This window comes from Ranitomeya variabilis, chromosome 1 (assembly GCF_051348905.1).
Source record: "Ranitomeya variabilis isolate aRanVar5 chromosome 1, aRanVar5.hap1, whole genome shotgun sequence".
Lineage (NCBI taxonomy): Eukaryota > Metazoa > Chordata > Amphibia > Anura > Dendrobatidae > Ranitomeya > Ranitomeya variabilis.
The window spans coordinates 563,529,085-563,551,910 of NC_135232.1; the positions used below are offsets into that span (position 1 = coordinate 563,529,085).

At 46.4% G+C, this 22,826-nt stretch overlaps 1 protein-coding gene across 2 annotated transcripts in view; it reads left to right on the top strand.

The window, feature by feature from the left end:
• Window positions 1-22,826, top strand: part of ZFYVE26 (zinc finger FYVE-type containing 26) — a 373,042-nt gene that overhangs the window by 171,538 nt on the left and 178,678 nt on the right. For both annotated transcript variants that reach the window (XM_077256962.1, XM_077256969.1), the window contains 4 exons: window positions 3,604-3,679; window positions 4,414-4,503; window positions 11,467-11,971; window positions 13,350-13,477. In XM_077256962.1, coding sequence (XP_077113077.1) covers window positions 3,604-3,679; window positions 4,414-4,503; window positions 11,467-11,971; window positions 13,350-13,477 — 799 coding nt within the window. The remainder of the gene's footprint in view (window positions 1-3,603; window positions 3,680-4,413; window positions 4,504-11,466; window positions 11,972-13,349; window positions 13,478-22,826) is intronic.

Genomic DNA, 22,826 nt, shown 5'->3' on the forward strand with positions numbered 1-22,826 from the left:
CAGACCTCAGACCTTGATTGTCCATAAGGTGGATTAGCAGGTTATTTGTGCTCCCCTCCCCCACTCCCACTAATCCCCAGGGGAGTGTGAGACACACAGGACTCCTGTTACAGTAGTGATTGTTGTGGTAGATGGTGGACAAACTCCGGGTCCGGGCGATATGTGGAGGCGTCTATAGAGCTCTATTTGTTATTAATAGAAATAGCTGAGCTCCTGCATCATCGTCTGCTGCATGAAGTGTGCTCAAATAGTCTCCCACACAGCATCTCCCAAACTGCTTACATGCGTAGCGCCCCCCCACAAAAAAAAAAAAAAAACTGGCTTGCATGGTACACCCATAACACTACCTTGCCCAGTACCTGGTGCAGTGCTGACCTCCCCCACCCAAGAGAGCACCAAGCGCAACCCCCCCACCCCAAGAGGCACGCCATGCACAGCACCCACCTCCCCCTTTAAAAGAGGTGCAGTGCCTCCCCCCCCGAAATCAAGGATGCCACACGCAGCACCCCCCCTCCGAAATCAAGGGTGCCACACGCAGTAACTTCCCCCACCGAAACCGAGGGTGCCATGCACAGTACATCCCCCCTCCCCCAAAAAAAAACAAAACAAGGGAGCCACATGCAGTACCTAACACTTCCCCCGAAACCAGGGGTGCCATGTGCAGTAACAAAACCCCACTGAAACAAAGGGTGCCACGCACATTACCCCACCCCAAAACCAAGGGTACCACAGTACCTCCCCCCCAAAAAAACAAAAAAAAACAAACCTAAACCCCCCGCCCCCCGAAACCAAGGGTGCCATGCGCAGTATCTAAACCCTCAAAACCAAGGGTGCCGCACGCAGTACCTAAACCCCCCAAAACCAAGGGTGGCACGTGCAGTAGCTAGCCCCCCCCGAAACCAAGGGTACCATGTGCAGTACCCCCTCAAAAATAGTGCTATGCACAGTTCCCCCAGTGCTACACACAGTGAATTCATAACACAGATATGCACAGTATTTCCCAAATAGTGACATGATGCGTATGTCCATAAGTACTGTGGAAACCAGTAGGGTGAGGTCCGTAGTTCGCGTGACACCATTCGTGTGGCATACATATTCACGTGTCCGTGTGTATCATCTGTGTGCCATCAGTGTGACAAGTACCGGAAGAGAATGAAGAATACAAGTGACAGATGTATAGGTGTTATATGTGCAATATGTCAGTGAGATACATATAATCAGTGCGTGTGTAGCTTTCTGTACTTGTATTTAGCACAAAAAATAAATAAGTAAATTAAAAGAATTGTGTGTCCCCCCCCCTCCCCCCCCCTCCCCCTTATTTTTAGTGACCAGTTTAGGGAAAGCAGACAGCTGTGATCTAGTCTTATGAGTCTGGGAAGGAGCAAATATCCATTGAGCTTATTAATATCATCTCACAGGTGTCTGCTTAGCCTTTACTGGTTATTAAAAAGGGGGACCCTAAAAAAATGATGTGTGGGTCCCCCCTGTTGTTAATAAACAGAAAAGGCTAAGAATACAGGTGCAGGCTGATATTAATAGGCTGGTAAGGGGCCATAGATATTACCAGCCCGCTGCTGCTCCAGAAATGGCGCATCCATTAGATGCCCCAATTCTGACGCTTAGCTTCAGCTCTTCCCGCTTGCCCTGGTGTGGGAGCAATCAGTGTAATGGTTTGGAGGTTGATGTCACCTGTGTAATGTAAGCTGACATCAAACACGGGTTCGTAATGGAGAGGCGTCTTTCAGACACCCCAATTACTAACCCCATAGTGAAAAGAAAGAAATAGGCAAAGTCCTTTATTTGTAAAAATCACTCCCTGACACTCCTTCTTTTACCCATTCACTACCTTTAAGGTACCTTCACACTAAACGATATCGCTAGCGATCCGTGACGTTGCAGCGTCCTGGCTAGCAATATCGTTTAGTTTGACACGCAGCAGCGATCAGGATCCTGCTGTGATATCGCTGGTCGTTGAACAAAGTTCAGAACTTTATTTGGTCGTCAGATCGCCGTGTATCGTCGTGTTTGACACCAAAAGCAACGATGCCAGCGATGTTTTACACTGGTAACCAGGGTAAACATCGGGTTACTAAGCGCAGGGCCACGCTTAGTAACCCGATGTTTACCCTGGTTACCAGTGTAAAATGTAAAAAAAACAAACAGTACATACTCACCTTCGCGTACCCCGGCGTCCGCTTCCCACACTGACTGAGCGCCGTAAAGTGAAAGTGAAAGTACAGCACAGCGGTGACGTCACCGCTCTGCTGTTAGGGCCGGCGCTCAGTCAGTGCAGGAAGCGGACGCCGGGGGACGCGAATGTAAGTATGTACTGTTTGTTTTTTTACATTTTACACTGGTAACCAGGGTAAACATCGGGTTACTAAGCGCGGCCCTGCGCTTAGCAACCCGATGTTTACCCTGGTTACCCGGGGACCTCGGCATCGTTGGTCGCTGGAGAGCGGTCTGTGTGACAGCTCTCCAGCGACCAAACAGCGACGCTGCAGCGATCGGCATCGTTGTCGCTATCGCTGCAGCGTCGCTTAATGTGAAGGTACCTTTAGACTTTTCTTTGTAAGTGTTTGATTACTTACAGGGCTAGTAATGGGGTGTCTGACTGACTGCTCTCCATTACTAATCCCAGGGCTTGATGGCTGGGTTTGGTAATGACAGGTGTCCCCAGCCGGTGATGTAATCTCAGTCTAGGTCAGTGCTGGGTGTTGTATACAAGTCTGTGGCCTAGCTGTGGCTGCAGCTTATGATCGGCACTCATTCTGCTCATCATGGAGGTCTGACCTGTTACATGTATCGTACGCCATCCATGACATTCCACCTGTCCTAATATTCCGCTGCCTATTCTGGTCCGCCCGCCAGGTGTCATGAATGTGACACATTCTGCTGGGACCAGGGGTACGACTGAGATTAGAGGATTGTAGTGTTTAAATCTTTAGTCATTGAGGCATGGAAAGGTTTCAGAGTTCCTCATGGTCTAATGGCTGTGCTGCTCATTGGAACCACACTCTTCCATTGTAGAAACCTCTGCCTGGTTCCCTCCATGCCAGCTATAGAATATTCATTCTTTTTCAGTCTTCAGTGGAGAAAGTGTTCCGGAGAGTCGCCCTTCTCATCTTGAGATTGTTCCTATGCAGTTTGTTGTGAACACCCCTTTTGTTTTTTTTCCCCCTGTTTGGTGTACCTTTGTGCTGCTTTTCTGCCTCGTTGATGTGCTCCCATCTTCCGTTTGGTTTTTTCCCAGTCTGTCCAGCTGGTCTTGCATTTCTTATTCCTGCCCTTTTTCTTCCCTGGGGGTGGGTGGGAGTTGTGTAGGCTTTCATAGCAGCACAGATGGGTTGGAGACTTGGGCATCTCCACCTTCAGGAGTATCCCTGGGGTTAGGGATAGACTAGGGCTTCCCTAGATAAAGGGACAGTATAGGGTCCCTCTTACCCAGCTTACCTACAGTCTCAATGTGACACCAGGTGACGCTTTTCTAGGAGCACCGATTAATGGTTGCCCGTCCTTCCCTGGATATCGCGCTCTTATAGTAAATGCAAAACAATTTTCTGATAGAATCTGAATACGGTATTTTTTTTATTGTCTTTGCAGATATGATGAAGCGCACACCCCACAGAAGCTCGCCTGGTTTTGGTTTCATGCCTTGGAAGCGTGGCACGGACAGGCTGTAAGTGATTCAACCAGTGTACGTAAAGTGTATGGGACGGTGCGTAAAACACACACCAGGAAATCTGCAATAAGTCACCATGCAAGTGAGCAGAGCTTTACAAGGCACCGTTCACACAGAAAAAACGAAGTACAATCTGCAGTGTTACATGTGACGCCTATTTAACCCTTTGCAGTGCAAGTTTGAAGTAAAATCTACCTACATTGGAATTAGAGACTTAACTATGGTGGACATTTTTGGAAGTGGTTGTGCAACTTTGGCAACAATTTATTTATTTATTTTTTTCATTCAGTGCATGGAATTGAGGTTAAAAATCCCTTTTTGGCAATTGGGTTTCCTAAAAAAAAAAAAAGGCTTTTGTTTCGGTTATCCCTTCAGCGGCGAGTGTAACCTCAGCGCAGCCTTCTGATACACTCGCACTCACTTTACATTCTGGCCACCATCCAGAGAAGCATGTAATGCAGCCACGGGCAAGAGTTTCTGTTCTTCTTTCTGGTTAGAAAAAGAGTTGTTATGATGATGATTCTATAACTTGGTTTTCCCTTACACAAGTGTTGCCAGAATAAATCTAATAGATGGGCTCGTCTGCTGAGGTGTCCCTATGTCAACACTTCCTGTACTGTAGGAGCACAGCATTGTTGTCATTGACCACATCTGCACGCACATCATTGCTGTCTCTGGCAGTTAGGTTAATCCTAGGTGTCCTTTTTCAGTATCATCATCTTGTATTGTAGAAGCAGCCGCTGGAAGTGCTGAGAGATGAAGCAGAGTTTCTTCTTCTTCTGGAGGAGTTTCAGAAAGAAGCATCAGAGGAAAGTGTGAAGGTGAAAACTGAAGAATCCATTTCAGTACCAATTATTCTATATCTAATCACTTCACACATATTTCACACACACTATGTACATGTCCCCGTCCCTGCCGGGTGTGTGGACGTGTCACCGTCTCTTCTGGGTGTATACGGTGTATGGACGTGTCAGTCTTTGCCGGGTGTATGGACGGGTCACCGTCCCTGCCGGGTGTATGTGGTGTATGGACATGTCACCAACCTTGCTGGGTGTATGTGGTGTATGGATGTGTCAGTCTCTGCCGGGTGTATATGGTGTATGGACGTGCCAGTCTTTTCCGGGCGCATATGGGGTATGGATGGGTCACCGGCCCTGCCTGGTGTATATGGTGTATGGACGGGTCAGTCTTTGCCGGGTGTATATGGTGTATGGACGTGTCACCAACCTTGCTGGGTGTATGGACGTGCCAGTCTTTTCCGGGCGCATATGGGGTATGGACGGGTCACCCGCCCTGCCAGGCGCATATGGGGTATGGACGGGTCGCCGGCTGTTATGATCCCAATGGCAAGGATCTCAGAGATTACAGCAAAGTCTGCAAACATAAATACCAGCTCATAGGGACGTGGTAACTAGGCTGACCATATACCTGATCCTAGCACAAACACTAACAGTAGCCGGGGAACGTGCCTACGTTGATCCTAGACGTCTCGCGCCAGCCGGAGAACTAACTAACCCTATCAGGGAAAATAAGACCTCTCTTGCCTCCAGAGAAAAGACCCCAAAGTAATACAAGCCCCCAACAAATAATAACGGTGAGGTAAGAAGAAAAGACAAACGTAAGAATGAACTAGATTTTAGCAAAGAGAGGCCCACTGACTAATAGCAGAAAATAGTAAGATGACTTATATGGTCAGCAAAAAACCCTGCAAAATATCCACGCTGAATATCCAAGAACCCCCAAACCGACTAACTGTGAGGGGGGAGAATATCAGCCCCCTAGAGCTTCCAGCAATATCAGGAATCACATTTTGTACAAGCTGGACAAAAATATGAACAAGCAAAATAACAAAAAATAAGAAAGCAGGACTTAGCTTATCTTGCAAAGAACCAGGACCTGAAGACAGGAGCAAACAGAAATGAACTGATTACAACGATGCCAGGCACTGGACTGAGAATCCAGGAAGTTTAAATAGCAACACCCCAGGCCTAACGAAGCAGGTGAGTACCAACCTGGTAAAAGACAATCCAAGTGCCAAATCACTAGTGACCACAAGAGGGAGCCAAGAAGTATAGTTCACAACAGTACCCCCCCTTTAAGGAGGGGTCACCGAACCCTCACCAAGACCACCAGGGCGACCAGGATGAGCAGCGTGGAAGGCACGAACCAAATCGGCCGCATGAACATCAGAGGCGGCCACCCAGGAATTATCCTCCTGACCATAGCCCTTCCATTTGACCAAATACTGAAGCCTCCGTCTAGAGAGACGAGAATCCAAGATCTTCTCTACCACGTACTCCAACTCGCCCTCAACCAACACCGGAGCAGGAGGCTCAACAGCAGGAACCACAGGCACAACGTACCGCCGCAACAAAGACCTATGGAACACGTTGTGAATGGCAAACGACACCGGAAGATCCAAACGAAAAGAAACCAGGTTAAGAACTTCCAAAATTTTATAAGGACCAATAAAGCGAGGCTTAAACTTAGGAGAGGGAACCTTCAGAGGGACATACCGAGAAGACAACCAAACCAAATCCCCAACACGAAGTCGGGGGCCCACACCGCGGCGGCGGTTGGCAAAACGCTGAGCCTTCTCCTGTGACAACTTCAAGTTGTCCACCACATGATTCCAAATCCGCTGCAACCTATCCACCACGGAATCCACCCCAGGACAGTCAGAAGACTCAACATGACCCGAGGAGAAACGAGGATGAAAACCAGAGTTGCAGAAGAATGGCGAAACCAAAGTAGCGGAACTAGCCCGATTATTAAGGGCAAACTCCGCCAATGGCAAGAAGGTCACCCAATCATCCTGGTCCGCAGAAACAAAACATCTCAAATAAGCCTCCGGTGTCTGATTAGTTCGCTCCGTTTGACCATTAGTCTGAGGATGGAAGGCAGATGAAAACGACAAATCAATGCCCATTTTAGCACAAAAAGATCGCCAGAATCTGGACACAAACTGGGATCCTCTGTCGGACACGATATTCTCCAGAATGCCGTGTAAACGAACCACATTCTGAAAAAACAAAGGAACCAGATCGGAAGAGGAAGGCAACTTAGGCAAGGGTACCAAATGGACCATCTTGGAAAAACGATCACACACCACCCAGATGACAGACATTCCTTGAGACACCGGAAGATCAGAAATGAAATCCATGGAAATGTGTGTCCAAGGCCTCTTCGGGACGGGCAAGGGCAGAAGCAACCCGCTAGCACGAGAACAACAAGGCTTAGCCCGAGCACAAGTCCCACAGGACTGCACAAATGACCGCACATCCCGTGACAAGGAAGGCCACCAAAAGGACCTAGCCACCAAATCTCGGGTACCAAAAATTCCCGGATGCCCCGCCAACACCGAGGAATGAACCTCGGAAATGACTCTGCTGGTCCATTTATCAGGAACAAACAGTCTGTCGGGTGGACAAGAGTCAGGTCTACCAGCCTGAAATCTCTGCAACACACGTCGCAAATCAGGAGATATGGCCGACACGATTACTCCCTCTTTAAGAATACCAGCTGGCTCCGAGACTCCAGGAGAGTCAGGCACAAAGCTCCTAGAAAGAGCATCAGCCTTAACATTCTTCGAACCAGGCAGGTACGAGACCACAAAGTCAAAACGAGAGAAAAACAATGACCAACGAGCCTGTCTAGGATTCAGGCGCTTAGCAGACTCGAGATACATCAGATTTTTGTGATCAGTCAAGACCACCACACGATGCTTAGCACCCTCGAGCCAATGACGCCACTCCTCAAATGCCCACTTCATGGCCGGCAACTCCCGATTGCCAACATCATAGTTCCGCTCAGCAGGCGAAAACTTCCTAGAGAAAAAGGCACATGGTCTCATCACAGAGCAACCAGAGCCTCTCTGCGACAAAACAGCCCCAGCACCGATCTCAGAAGCATCCACTTCAACCTGAAAGGGAAGTGAGACATCAGGCTGGCACAAAACAGGCGCCGAAGTAAACCGGCGCTTCAGCTCCTGGAAGGCCTCCACGGCTGCAGGGGCCCAATTAGCCACATCAGAACCTTTCTTGGTCATATCCGTCAAAGGTTTAACAACGCTAGAAAAATTAGCGATAAAGCGACGGTAGAAATTAGCAAACCCCAAGAACTTCTGAAGACTCTTAACAGACGTGGGCTGAGTCCAATCATGAATAGCTCGGACCTTGACTGGGTCCATCTCCACAGCAGAAGGGGAGAAAATAAAACCCAAAAAGGAAACCTTCTGCACTCCAAAGAGACACTTTGAGCCCTTCACAAACAAAGCATTATCACGCAAAACCTGAAACACCATCCTGACCTGCTTTACATGAGAATCCCAATCATCCGAGAAAACCAGAATATCATCCAGATAAACAATCATAAATTTATCCAGATACTTCCGGAAGATATCATGCATAAAGGACTGAAACACTGAAGGAGCATTAGAGAGCCCAAAGGGCATCACCAAGTATTCAAAATGACCTTCGGGCGTATTGAATGCAGTTTTCCATTCATCTCCCTGCCTAATGCGCACAAGGTTGTACGCACCACGAAGATCTATCTTGGTGAACCACTTGGCACCCTTAATCCGAGCAAACAAGTCTGACAATAGTGGCAAAGGATACTGAAACTTAACAGTGATTTTATTCAGAAGCCGATAGTCTATACAAGGTCTCAAAGACCCGTCCTTCTTGGCCACAAAAAAGAATCCCGCACCAAGAGGGGAAGAGGATGGACGAATATGCCCCTTCTCCAAAGACTCCTTGACATAAGAACGCATCGCGGCATGCTCGGGTACAGACAAATTAAATAATCGTCCCTTAGGAAATTTACTGCCAGGAATCAAATCTATAGCGCAGTCACAGTCCCTATGAGGAGGAAGATCACTGGACCTGGACTCACTGAATACATCCTGATAGTCACACAAATACTCAGGAACCTCTGAAGGAGTAGAAGTAGTAATAGACACCGGCGGAGAATCGCAATGAATTCCCTGACAACCCCAACTCGACACAGACATAGCCTTCCAATCCAAAACAGGATTATGGGTCTGTAACCATGGCAGACCTAACACGACCAAATCATTCATTTTATGCAGAACAAGAAAACGAATCACCTCCCGATGTTCAGGAGTCATGCACATGGTCACTTGTGTCCAAAACTGCGGTTTATTTTCCGCCAGTGGCGTAGCATCAATTCCTCTGAGAGGAATAGGAATTTTTAAAGGCTCCAAGACAAAACCGCAGCGCTTGGCAAATGACAGATCCATAAGACTCAGGGCAGCACCTGAATCCACAAACGCCATAACAGGGTAGGAAGACAATGAACAAATTAAAGTCACAGACAAAATAAATTTAGGCTGCAAATTACCAATGGAGACAGGACTGACAACCTTGGTTAGGCGTTTAGAGCATGCTGATATAACATGTGTAGAATCACCACAGTAAAAACACAGCCCATTCTGTCGTCTATGATTTTGTCGTTTGGTTCTAGTCAGGATTCTATCACATTGCATTGCTGGATCGGGGTTTCTATCACATTGCATTGAAACAGGTGTCTGTTCAGACAACACCGCCAGAGGATTAGCGGATTTGCGCTCCCGCAAACGCCGATCAATCTGAATAGCCAGCGCCATAGAATCATTCAGACTTGTAGGAATTGTGAAACCCACCATCACATTCTTAATGGCTTCAGAAAGGCCATTTCTGAAATTTGCGGCCAGAGCACATTCATTCCATTGAGTAAGCACGGACCATTTCCGAAATTTTTGGCAATACACTTCGGCTTTATCCTGGCCCTGAGAGATAGCCAGTAGAGCTTTTTCTGCCTGAATTTTAAGATTAGGCTCCTCATAAAGCAATCCGAGCGCCAGAAAAAACGCATCAACATCCGCCAATGCCGGATCTCCTGGCGCTAATGAGAAAGCCCAATCCTGAGGGTCGCCACGCAAAAAGGAGATAACAATTTTAACTTGCTGAGCTGAATCTCCAGACGAACGAGGTTTCAAAGATAGAAACAATTTACAATTATTCCTAAAATTCCTAAATTTAAATCTATCTCCAGAGAACAGCTCAGGAATAGGTATCTTAGGCTCAGACATAGGACTGCTAACAACAAAATCCTGAATGCTCTGCACTCGTGCAGCAAGCTGATCCACACTAGTAATCAAGGTCTGAACATTCATGTCTGCAGCAAAGCTTACAGCCACTCTGAGAAAAAGGGGAAGGAAGAAAGAGGAGAAAAAAAAACTCAGAACTCCTTTTCTTTTAATCCCACTTCTGCAATGCATTAACTATTCAGGGCCTGCATACTGTTATGATCCCAATGGCAAGGATCTCAGAGATTACAGCAAAGTCTGCAAACATAAATACCAGCTCATAGGGACGTGGTAACTAGGCTGACCATATACCTGATCCTAGCACAAACACAGTAGCCGGGGAACGTGCCTACGTTGATCCTAGACGTCTCGCGCCAGCCGGAGAACTAACTAACCCTATCAGGGAAAATAAGACCTCTCTTGCCTCCAGAGAAAAGACCCCAAAGTAATACAAGCCCCCAACAAATAATAACGGTGAGGTAAGAAGAAAAGACAAACGTAAGAATGAACTAGATTTTAGCAAAGAGAGGCCCACTGACTAATAGCAGAAAATAGTAAGATGACTTATATGGTCAGCAAAAAACCCTGCAAAATATCCACGCTGAATATCCAAGAACCCCCAAACCGACTAACGGTGAGTGGGGAGAATATCAGCCCCCTAGAGGTTCCAGCAATATCAGGAATCACATTTTGTACAAGCTGGACAAAAATATGAACAAGCAAAATAACAAAAAATAAGAAAGCAGGACTTAGCTTATCTTGCAAAGAACCAGGACCTGAAGACAGGAGCAAACAGAAATGAACTGATTACAACGATGCCAGGCACTGGACTGAGAATCCAGGAAGTTTAAATAGCAACACCCCAGGCCTAACGAAGCAGGTGAGTACCAACCTGGTAAAAGACAATCCAAGTGCCAAATCACTAGTGACCACAAGAGGGAGCCAAGAAGTATAGTTCACAACAGCCGGCCCTACCGGGCACACATGGAGTATAGACAGGTCGCCGGCCCTGCCTGGTGTGTATGGACGAGTCAGTCTTTGCCGGGTGTATATGGTGTATGGACATGTCACCAACCTTGCTGGGTGTATGGACGGGTCAGTCTTTGCTGGGTGTATATGGTGTATGGATGGTTCACCATCACTGCCGGCTGTATATGGTGCATGGAAGTGTCAGTCTTTGCTGGTTGTATATGGTGTATGGATTGGTCACCATTCCTGCCGGGTGTATGGATGTGTCAGTCTTTGCCGGTTGTATATGGTGTATGGATTGGTCACCATTCCTGCCGGGTGTATGGATGTGTCAGTCTTTGCCGGGTGTATATAGTGTAAGGATGGGTCAGTCTTTACCGGGTGTATGTGGTGTATGGACGTGTCACCGTCCCTGCTGGGTGTATATGGTGCATGGACGTGTCAGTCTTTGCTGGGTGTATGGATATGTCAATCTTTGCCGGGTGTGTATAGTGTATGAACGGGTCAGTCTTTGCCAGCTGTATATGGTATATGGACATGTCACCATCCTTGCTGGGTGTATATGGTGTATGGACGGCTCAGTCTTTGCCAGGTGTATTGCATATGGGGTATGGATGGGCTGCCGGCCCTACCGGGCGCATGTGGGGCATGGACAGGTTTCCGGCCCTGCCGGCTGTTCTACGGTGTATCTGAACCTTTATCATTAATACATTGTTTTCCTCCACAGGAGCTGTATGAAGCTTTTCTGTACAGTTGCTCCGTAGTAAAAGAAAACAGAAGGGAATTTCCGAGTCCTCGGTTTAGCGAGGCCACAATCTCGTGTCTATGGGGGGCTTTGTCCCAGCATCCTCGGCTTGTTCAGTCGCTGATTGGTTTTCTGTTGGTGGCTGATAGTCACCCGGTCTCGGCTGAATACAATCTCTATCTTCTGAACATCACTGTGACCTTCCTCTTACGCTCGTTATCATCCCTCCAGGAGGAGGTGGCCGCCACGTCACAGACAGTCAATCACATATATAGTGTCTTAAGCACCATGCACTTCAGTCTGGAGCTGCAGGCTCCTGAGCTTCGGCGTTTGTGTGAAGAGCTCTTTAATGTCTGCTCGGACAAGGGAATGGTCTGCGAGGATCGTGTTCAGGCGTGCTTACTGAGGAAGCGGAACTATGGACTAGCCGCCTTGTATGGCACCTTGGCTACTGAGCAAATAAGAACGCGTATCGTCAGTGCAAAAGGTTTGTAAGTGAACAGTTAGGAATTACCTACTATTACTATTAAACCCCTTAACGAGCTTTGACATAAAAGTACGTCATAGGTCGTGTCTCTCTTTGATGCACGCTCAGTCACTGAGCCTGCATCTTTCCCCGATTTTAATACAGCAAAAAAGGGGCAGCAGTGTTCAACTGCCTTATATACTAGGGTGTCTGTTCTCATGGGATGCACTTAGGCTGGTTTCACATTTGCGTTTTTTACCGCTGCGTTTTAGCGCAAAAAAAGCATGCGTTTTTTTTCCTATATTTAACATTAAAAACGCATGCTTTTTTTTGTATGCGTTTTGCCGCGTTTGACGACGCATGCGTTTTTTCTATGCTTGCGTTTTGTTGCAGAAATGCAACATGTAGTAATTTCTAGAGGCGTTTTTTTGCGGCAAAAAAAGCATGCGTTTTTTTGCGGCAAAAAAACGTATTGCTGTCTATGTAAACGCATGCGTTTTTAAGCACATGCGTTTGGTTGCGTTTTAAACGCATGCGTTTCAATAGAAAAAAACAAGAATACACACTGATAAGCCACCCCCCACCATCAAGGTGATAAAGGGATCCAAACCCTATATAGTATAGTATAACAATACTGGGAGAGTCCTTCTAATTATTGGATAGTCATCCATGGATGAGGGGGCATGTCATCGGAGTCCTGTCTGATTATAGCTTATTACCGCTTGTCCCCGTCCTCTCGCCCTCCAATAACGCCGACTTCCACTATTACGGGATTAGCCGCTACCCTCGTTTTGGCATCGGAAGTGACGTCTATTTGGTTGGAGCACATTTGCGTTCCACGCGGTGGTCGTTCCGGTTTACATGCATTTACTATTGAAATGTGTGTCTAGTTCAGAAGGCTGCGTGCATACGAGGGATTTCTTGTTGTTTGTTATTACGGTACTTATGGTGTCGCCAAAATATGTACTGCATGGTCTTAGAACTCAGACCTCCAGTGATCATCAGGAGATGGCTTTTCCTAGTGATATGAGATGGAAATCCCCTTTAATGTCTATGCATGAAAGATCTGATCTACCAACGTGTTTCCTGACAAATGGTCAGGAAGATACATTCATCAGAACGTTTGTGCGACCTGATCCATCCATGTGAGTAATCTGTGGGCATCGGACAGAAGCTCTGAGTATCGCCTCCTATGTCTGAGCATCCACATCTCTTCTGCGTTGCGTGTCATTTGCATCGAGCTACAGTGAGGCTGGATAATAGAGGAGCCGGGGATGCTGTCAGGTAGGAAGCAGTTCTCTGGGATTCTCTCCAGTGGCCACAGATTGCTAGACTTGGTAATTGCATCGCATCATTTCTACATTATAACATGTTCTTCTCCAATTTGTTTTGTAATTAGGAGAAGCTCAGGACCTCTGTGATGCAGAAAGGGCAGTCCTCAGCCTATCCAAGGAGCGGCCGCGACCATGGAAGAACATCTATTTCTACAGTCTCTGTACAGGCAAACACTTCTTGGAGCAAATTCTGGTCAGTGATGTTTTGTGTCATTGTTACTTGGTCTATTAGCAAAATATTAACACTGAATATACCCACTCCTTTGGTGTGTGACATGACAGAAGGTGTCTTTTCTGTGCTGCTGGACCACTCATGACCAAACTTTTGCTATTTGGTAGATCTCCAAAATGTTGGATGTGAAGTTAAAAAGAACCTGTTAACAATTCATGCTGCTTTAATTGTTAGTGCAGATTGGTTGCCTCGTTGTGGGCATCGAGGTTTTAGAGATCACAGGTTTTAGTGAGGAGCATGGAAGGGGGAGACTAATTGTCGGGGCCGATCCTCCTACCTCTAGTCCAGCTTAGCTTGTAAAAGCCTTGTCTTGCACAGTCCATTGGGGAACCCAGGACCTTGGGTTATATCTTTTCCAACCCGCAACCGAACACGAAGTAGTTACATGTTTGCCCCTGCAGTCATGGAGCTGATCAGTGTGCAGCTCGCAATACACCGAGCAATCACACATCAATATATTTATAGCGTGTGTTTTAACAGTGACTGTAAAAGAACCGAAGGACCCTCTAGAAGAGGACAGTCACTAGGGCGTTGGAGTCGGTAGAAATGTACCGACTCCGACTCCAGCTTTTAAAAAAAAATGAATTAATATTTCATAATTGAACTTTCATATGAATTTTATAAATGTTACTCAAATATATATGTTCTATCAAACTATGAACAACAGTGATAAGCAGTTCTGCTGGAGATAGAGACATTTCTAAAGGTACCGTCACACTAAACGATATCGCTAGCGATCCATGACGTTGCAGTGTCCTGGCTAGCGATATCGTTGTGTTTGACACGCAGCAGCGATCAGGATCCTGCTGTGATATCGCTGGTCATTGATTAAAGTTCAGAACTTTATTTGGTCGTCAGATCGCCATGTATCGATGTGTTTGACAGCAAAAGCAACGATACCAGCGATGTTTTACAATGGTAACCAGGGTAAATATCGGGTTACTAAGCGCAGGGCCGCGCTTAGTAACCCGATGTTTACCCTGGTTACCAGTGTAAAATGTAAAAAAACAAACAGTACATACTCACCTTCGCGTCCCCCGGCGTCCGCTTCCTGCACTGACTGAGCACCGGCCATAAAGTGAAAGCACAGCACAGCGGTGACGTCACCGCTCTGCTGTTAGAGCCGGCGCTCAGTCAGTGCAGGGAAGCGGACGCCGGGGGACGCGAAGGTGAGTATGTACTGTTTGTTTTTTTACATTTTACACTGGTAACCAGGGTAAACATCGGGTTACTAAGCGCGGCCCTGCGCTTAGCAACCCGATGTTTACCCTGGTTACCCGGGGACCTCGGCATCGTTGGTCGCTGGAGAGCTGTCTGTGTGACAGCTCTCCAGCGACCAAACAGCGACGCTGCAGCGATCGGCATCGTTGTCTGTATCGCTGCAGCGTCGCTTAGTGTGACGGTACCTTTACTTCTTGTGTGTCACTGTTCTCCACTGCCCTTATATATATAATCTTATACTTGGTTAACCTCATGCTGCCCCAACCCCCCTACTTACAATGTATGAAACTGAAAGTGAAAATGTGTTGCAAATTCTTAGTAGTAAAGCTCCTCCTCTAGACTAGATGTTTACTAGGTGTGCGTCTTCCAAGCATCTCACAGCTGCTACTCAGAAGAGGAAGACTGTAAGAAGTATTATCCTTTCAACAAACTTTGTATCAGTTAACTGTGAGTACATGAGGAATAACAGTATTACTGACCACTATATCCGTTGTACGACCTGGCAATAATTTTGTACAATTGTTTTTAGGAAAAACAATTGTCATTTGGATTGTGAATGCAGAATTAAAAACCTGAGAATGTCAAAGAAGCGTCACATTAAATCAGCTGTATTTGAACATTTCACCATCACTCAAGATAGAAAACATTATGTCTGTCAGTGTATGACAAATGATCCAGACGAAAACAAATGCTGTGAAGCCAAGATCAGTGCATATTCAGGCAAAGATAAAAATGCTCCTACCAGAGCTTCTAATCTAAAGAGACATTTACAGCGCTTTCATCCAGATGTACTGAAAGCAGTGGATGAGAAAGACTGCATCCAAACCAATGAACCAGTGCCCAGCTCTTCCAGCCAAACAAAGGAGCAGAGAACTTTGCAGCCATCAGTTGCAAGATATTTTTTCCATCATACATGACGGCACCACGAGAGAGGGGATACGCCCATCAAGGACAGGAAACCTTCAAGATAAAAGGGGCGGCTCCTCTCTCCACATCAGTTGGTTTCCTGTCCTTGACGGGGAACCCTCAAGATGGAAGACTTCTGATGAAGACAGAAGAGGATGCCTGGGTCGGGTGGATTTGGGCAGGCGCTGGTCTGCTGCACCCATCACCAGGTACCGGTAGTCGCCTTGGGGGCCATGTATACCATGCCCCCCCTGAGCGAAGCATGGCCACAGCCCATGAGGCGAACGCCTGGGTGTAAATTATCCACGGGGGCTGCAGGTGGCGCTCCCCCCCCCCTGTCGTTTTAAAAATCCTGCTGTCCACGGGGGTCACTTTAATGGTGCCCCCCCCCGTTGACCAAAGGTGGCCATGCAGCCCGTAAGACACATCGGTGCCCGGGCTTAGTAAGTCTCCTCGGAGGTTGGGGCCCTCCCTGTTGAGTTTCAAAAGCAGGTCCCCCCCCCCTTTCCCCCTCCCTGACGATACCTGAGGCTACACAGAGTTGAGCGGTGAGTGAAGGAGCATCTGGACGCTGAGAGCTGTGGCGTGGACACTCCCGGAAGCCTCCCTCCAGCCGGCACCAGGTATCCGGGAATGGAGGTACGTGCGTGCGCAATATCGGCGGCAGCACGCGGAACGTTTAATGCAGGCAGAGGGGCGGGGGGGCCAGAATCTTCGGCACGCACCGGAAGTAAAGGCTGGGTGCGCGCCCGGAAGTAAAGGAGCGTGCACCGGAAATAATAGCCATGTACACGCGCAGGACCCGGCGGTTAGATCTGGGGTTAGCTGTTAGTACCCTCAAAGTACACATTTCAGCCTTAGCAGCCCTATTCAACTGTGACCTGGCAAGCAATAGGTGGGTGGTGAGGTTTATCCGGGCCTGTAGTAGAGCTGACTCTGTTCCATCCCTTACTCCTCCACCATGGGATCTAAATTTAGTGTTGACAGCTTTGACAGAAAGCCCCTTTGAGCCGTTAAATACTACTTCAGATAAAGTACTAACATTAAAAACAGCTTTGTTAGTGGCACTTACATCGGCCCGTAGGGTGGGGGATTTACACGCGTTGTCAGCTGACCCCCCCCTTACACACAAATTATGGACGATGGGGTCGTATTAAAATTAGATCCGGCATATCTCCCCAAAGTGGTATCGAGATTTCATAGGGCTCAGGGCATAACCCTACCCTCTTTCTGTCCTAATCCTAGTAACAAGAAAGAGGAGAGACTCCATTGCCTAGATGTCAGGAGATGTATCCTACAGTATCTAGAGATGACAAAATCCTGGAGGAAACAGAGGGCTTTATTTGTTTCATTCCAGGGGTCAAGGAAGGGCCTTAAAGCCTCAAAACAGACTATAGCTAGATGGGTGAGAGAGGCCATTATTCTAGCGTATAGTAGTGCAGGCAGGGTTGTTCCACAGGGTCTGAAAGCCCACTCCACGAGGGCCATGGCGACGTCGTGGGTCGGAGAGAGCAGATGCTACCATCGATCAAATCTGTAAGGCGGCCACTTGGTCCTCTCCGTCTACATTTTTCAAACATTATAGGCTAGACCTATCTGCTACCTCTGATCTCACATTTGGGAGAAGAGTGTTACAAGCAGTGATCTCTCCCTAAAAGAGAATACAAATCTCTGTAACTCTCTCGTGGTGCCATCATGTATGATTGAAAAACACGGGTATTACATACTTGGTAATGTGTGGTTTTTCATGAGACATGACGGCACCCTTATATTCCCACCCTTTTGATCACGTCATTAGTTGGGTGCATTATTAGCATTATTTGTATTATACACTCCCTGGGGTATCGGTGAATAGAACCGTATAGGATGTATTATTTATGTGTACACTAACCAGCGGAGTTCCTCTCGTACTCTGTAAAACAACTGATGTGGAGAAAGGAGCCGCCCCTTTTATCTTGAAGGTTTCCTGTCCTTGATGGGCGGATCCCCTCTCTCGTGGTGCCGTCATGTCTCATGAAAAAACACATTACCAGGTATGTAATACCCGTGTTTGTCAGTGACAAAGTTACTGTGACAATGACAGTTGATACATTTAAAAAACAGATCATAGAGCTTGTTGTAAAGGATAGTGTGCCTATTTCATTATTTTCACGACCAGCTTTTATGTGTCTGAATGGGGAAATGGCCCGCAAGCTTAGTGTTTCTCTGGAGAGAGAGAGTATTAGAAAATTAGTAATCGAAGACGCTTTTAAACAAAAGGAAGAACTTAAAAAAACTCTCAAGGGACGCTTTCTGTTTCTTAAAATAAATGCCTGCACACGTCAGAGTGAACTATTTTGCCATCAATGTCCGATTTGTTTGTGACAAAAATGAAATAGTTACCAAGACATTGGCAGTAAAAGACACCAAAGCTCATCACACCAGTGAGTTTCTCCAGGTCTTGGTGGAAAAGGTTCTGCAAGACTTTGAACTTAAAAAAGAGCAAGTTCTTTCTGTCGTAACTGACAATGCTTCAAATATGATAAGTACTATTAAGCTAATGAATGAGAGTAATGATGGTGACCAGCAGCTAGAAGAACATTCTGGGTCCACAGACACAGAAATGTTTGAAATAGAGGAACACAGTATTGTACCTGTGGAGCAAACTGAAGTTGCTTCACATGAAAAGCAACATGATAGTTTAGATCTTGTTGAAACTGTCAATACGTTCTTTCATTCATCACATGCGCTGTGTTGTGCATACGCTACAGCTGGCTATAAGAGACAGTCTGCAAGAAGGACATGCTGCTGCACTGATTGGCAAGGTGAGAAAATTGGCTACTGTTGCCAGAACCCCTAAAGTTGACTCAATTTTGAAGAGACGTCCTGGAAAAGGGGAAATTATTGATCAAGCCACACGATGGGGCAGTACTTACTTAATGATTCAGTGCTTGGATGAACTGAAAACTTTTCTTGTAGACATGGCTAACCCTCAACTGACGCTAAATGAAAGTCAGTGGAGTCAGGTGACTGAGCTGGAAAAATTGCTAGAGCACCCATTTACAGTGACTAAAAAATTACAAGCAGAGGACTTAACTCCAGGTATTTTCTTAACGGAGTGGAAGAACCAGATGTTTCGCCTGTCCCAAAGAGGAGGGTTAATTGCAAGTGGCATTGCTACATCAATGAAACGGAGAGAGGAGCTACTATTACAAAATAACATTCTTTTGGCAGCTGTTTATGTAGACCCAATGCATTGGATTCTTCTAGATGATCAACAGCTAACTAAAGCCAATATGCTAAATGACTTTTTTTCATCAGTATTTACAAAAGAAAATCCCATGGCAGCCAATATGACTAGTGATAATAATTCCCCATTAAATGTCACCTGCTTAACCCAGCAGGAAGTACAGCGGCGTCTAAAAATAACTAAAATTGACAAATCTCCGGGCCCGGATGGGATACACCCCCGAGTACTGCAGGAACTAAGTACAGTCATTGATAGACCATTATTTTTAATCTTTAAAGACTCCATAATAACAGGGTCTGTACCACAGGACTGGCGTATAGCAAATGTGGTGCCAATATTCAAAAAAGGGGCAAAAACTGAACTCGGTAATTATAGGCCAGTAAGTTTAACCTCTACTGTGGGTAAAATCCTGGAGGGCATTCTAAGGGATGCTATGCTGGAGTATCTGAAGAGGAATAACCTCATGACCCAGTATCAGCACGGGTTTACTAGGGACCGTTCATGTCAGACTAATTTGATCAGCTTCTATGAAGAGGTAAGTTCCGGACTGGACCAAGGGAACCCAGTGGACGTAGTATATATGGACTTTTCCAAAGCTTTTGATACGGTGCCACACAAAAGGTTGTTACATAAAATGAGAGTAATGGGGATAGGGGAAAATATGTGTAAGTGGGTTGAGAGCTGGCTCAGGGATAGGAAACAAAGGGTGGTTATTAATGGAGCACACTCGGACTGGGTCACGGTTAGCAGTGGGGTACCACAGGGGTCAGTATTGGGCCCTCTTCTTTTTAACATATTTATTAATGACCTTGTAGGGGGCATTCAGAGTAGAATTTCAATATTTGCAGATGACACTAAACTCTGCAGGGTAATCAATACAGGGGAGGACAATTTTATATTACAGGATGATTTATGTAAACTAGAAGCTTGGGCTGATAAATGGCAAATGAGCTTTAATGGGGATAAATGTAAGGTCATGCACTTGGGTAGAAGTAATAAGATGTATAACTATGTGCTTAATTCTAAAACTCTGGGCAAAACCGTCAATGAAAAAGACCTGGGTGTATGGGTGGATGACAAACTCATATTCAGTGGCCAGTGTCAGGCAGCTGCTACAAAGGCAAATAAAATAATGGGATGTATTAAAAGAGGCATAGATGCTCATGAGGAGAACATAATTTTACCTCTATACAAGTCACTAGTTCGACCACACTTAGAATACTGTGCACAGTTCTGGTCTCCGGTGTATAAGAAAGACACAGCTGAACTGGAGCGGGTGCAGAGAAGAGCGACCAAGGTTATTAGAGGACTGAGGGGTCTGCAATACCAAGATAGGTTATTACACTTGGGGCTATTTAGTTTGGAAAAACGAAGACTAAGGGGTGATCTTATGTTAATGTATAAATATATGAGGGGACAGTACAAAGACCTTTCTGATGATCTTTTTAATCATAGACCTGAGACAGGGACAAGGGGGCATCCTCTACGTCTGGAGGAAAGAAGGTTTAAGCATAATAACAGACGCGGATTCTTTACTGTAAGAGCAGTGAGACTATGGAACTCTCTGCCGTATGATGTTGTAATGAGTGATTCATTAATTAAATTTAAGAGGGGACTGGATGCCTTTCTGGAAAAGTATAATGTTACAGGGTATATACACTAGATTCCTTGATAAGGCGTTGATCCAGGGATAACTAGTCTGATTGCCGTATGTGGAGTCGGGAAGGAATTTTTTTCCCCATGGTGGAGCTTACTCTTACCACATGGGGTTTTTTTGCCTTCCCCTGGATCAACATGTTAGGGCATGTTAGGTTAGGCTATGGGTTGAACTAGATGGACTTACAGTCTTCCTTCAACCTTAATAACTATGTAACTATGTAACAGCTAACTAAAGGAAAAGAAGCTCTGTCTGAAATAGCAGTAAGGATGAAAGGGTTGCAGAACAGTCAGGAGGAACAAGAAGAATTTGGTCGTCCTGCCACATCTTCACCCTCATCAACTGATGAAGAATTTAATTTAGAAAAATATTTGGATCACAAGGACCATGCAAACCGTTCCCGCATAGAAGAAGAGTCATCAAAAATAACAGTGCAACAAGCGATTCCTCTGTATCCTGACATTGTCAGAGATGTTGCCCGAGTGGTTACTGCTTTGCCACCAACCCAAGTTAGTGTAGAGAGGTTGTTCTCTGCTCTCAAAATAATTAGATCAGATTTGAGGGCATCCATGAAGGAGGATCTGACAGAGGCAATACTTTTTCTGAGGACAAACTTACAGATTTCTTCTTATTAATTGCATAACAGTGTTTATTGCATATTTACTTAAAGAGTTTAGAAAAATTTATAAAAGTTATTTGCTATATTCTAATTGTATTCTAATAAATATAGTTTTTGCTCTAAGTGGTCTGATTACTTATATGACGGTGAGAAACTGAATAAGCACGATGATAATAATAATCTTTATTTTTATATAGCGCTAACATATTCCGCAGCGCTTACAGGGTACACACATTATCATCGCTGTCCCCATTGGGGCTCACAATCTAAATTCCCTATCAGTATGTCTTTTGGAGTGTGGGAGGAAACCGGAGTGCCCGGAGGAAACCCACGCAAACATGGAGAGAACATACAAACTCTTTGCAGATGTTGTCCTTAGTGGGGTTTGAACCCAGGACTCCAGTGCTGCAAGGCTGCTGTGCTATCCACTGCGCCACCGTGCTGTGATGTTAATATTTTACAACAAAAGCTGGAGTCGGAACCTGGTAAAATCCAGGAGTCGGAGTCGCAACTGTGGCTTAAAGGGAACCTGTCACCCCGTTTTTTCGGTATGAGATAAAAATCCTGTTAAATAGGGCCTGAGCTGTGCATTACAACAGTGTAGTTTGTGTACCCCGATTCCCCACCTATGCTGCCGAAATACGTTACCAAAGTAGTCGTTTTCGCCTGTCAATCAGGCTGGTCTGGTCAAAAGGGCGTGTTGTCTTCCCCCAGATTTTGCGTAGTTTTCCGTTGGTGGCGTAGTGGTGTGCGCATGCCCAAGATCCTGAATCCTCTGCCAGGGGATTTAAAAGAGCGCGCTGTTCGTTATTTCATTGGTGATCGGTGGGCGCGGCCATCTTCCTTTGGCCGCGCGTGCGCAGAAGCGGCGCTCTGCTGGCCGCGGCTTCAGGAAAATGGCCGCCGCGATATCCATCTGCGCACGCGCGGCATCCCGCGGCCATTTTCCTGAAGCCGCGGCCAGCAGAGCGCCGCTTCTGCGCACGCGCGGCCAAAGGAAGATGGCCGCGCCCACCGATCACCAATGAAATAACGAACAGCGCGCTCTTTTAAATCCCCTGGCAGAGGATTCGGGACCTTGGGCATGCGCACACCACTACGCCACCAACGGAAAACTACGCAAAATCTGGGGGAAGACAACACGCCCTTTTGACCAGACCAGCCTGATTGACAGGCGAAAACGGAGACTTTGCAAAGGTATTTCGGCAACTTAGGTGGGTAATAAACGCATAACAAACACACTAATGTAACGCCCACCTCTGCCCCTATTTAACGCTATTTTTATCCCATCTTCCAAAAACGTGGTGACAGGTTCCCTTTAAAGACTCCACAGCCCTGACAGTCACAGCTGAAGATAGACTATGTGAATGCTGTGCCTCCCAGACTTTTCTCGTTCATAGTATTGGGGGTTACAGAACTGAACATAAACACCCTGCAACTGAGATGCTCAGCACTGGGTTAAAAAAAGTGTTGGCTCCGCTTGGTGTGCTATACCATTTCCTATGACAGTAAGCATAAGTTTCTTAGCATTGTGTCCATAGGCATTAACCCCTTAATGACCTCGGACGGGATAGTACGTCCGAGGTCAGCTCCCCTGCTTTGATGCAGGGCTCCGCGGTGAGCCCGCATCAAAGCCGGGACGTGTCAGCTGTTTTGAACAGCTGACATGTGCCCGCAA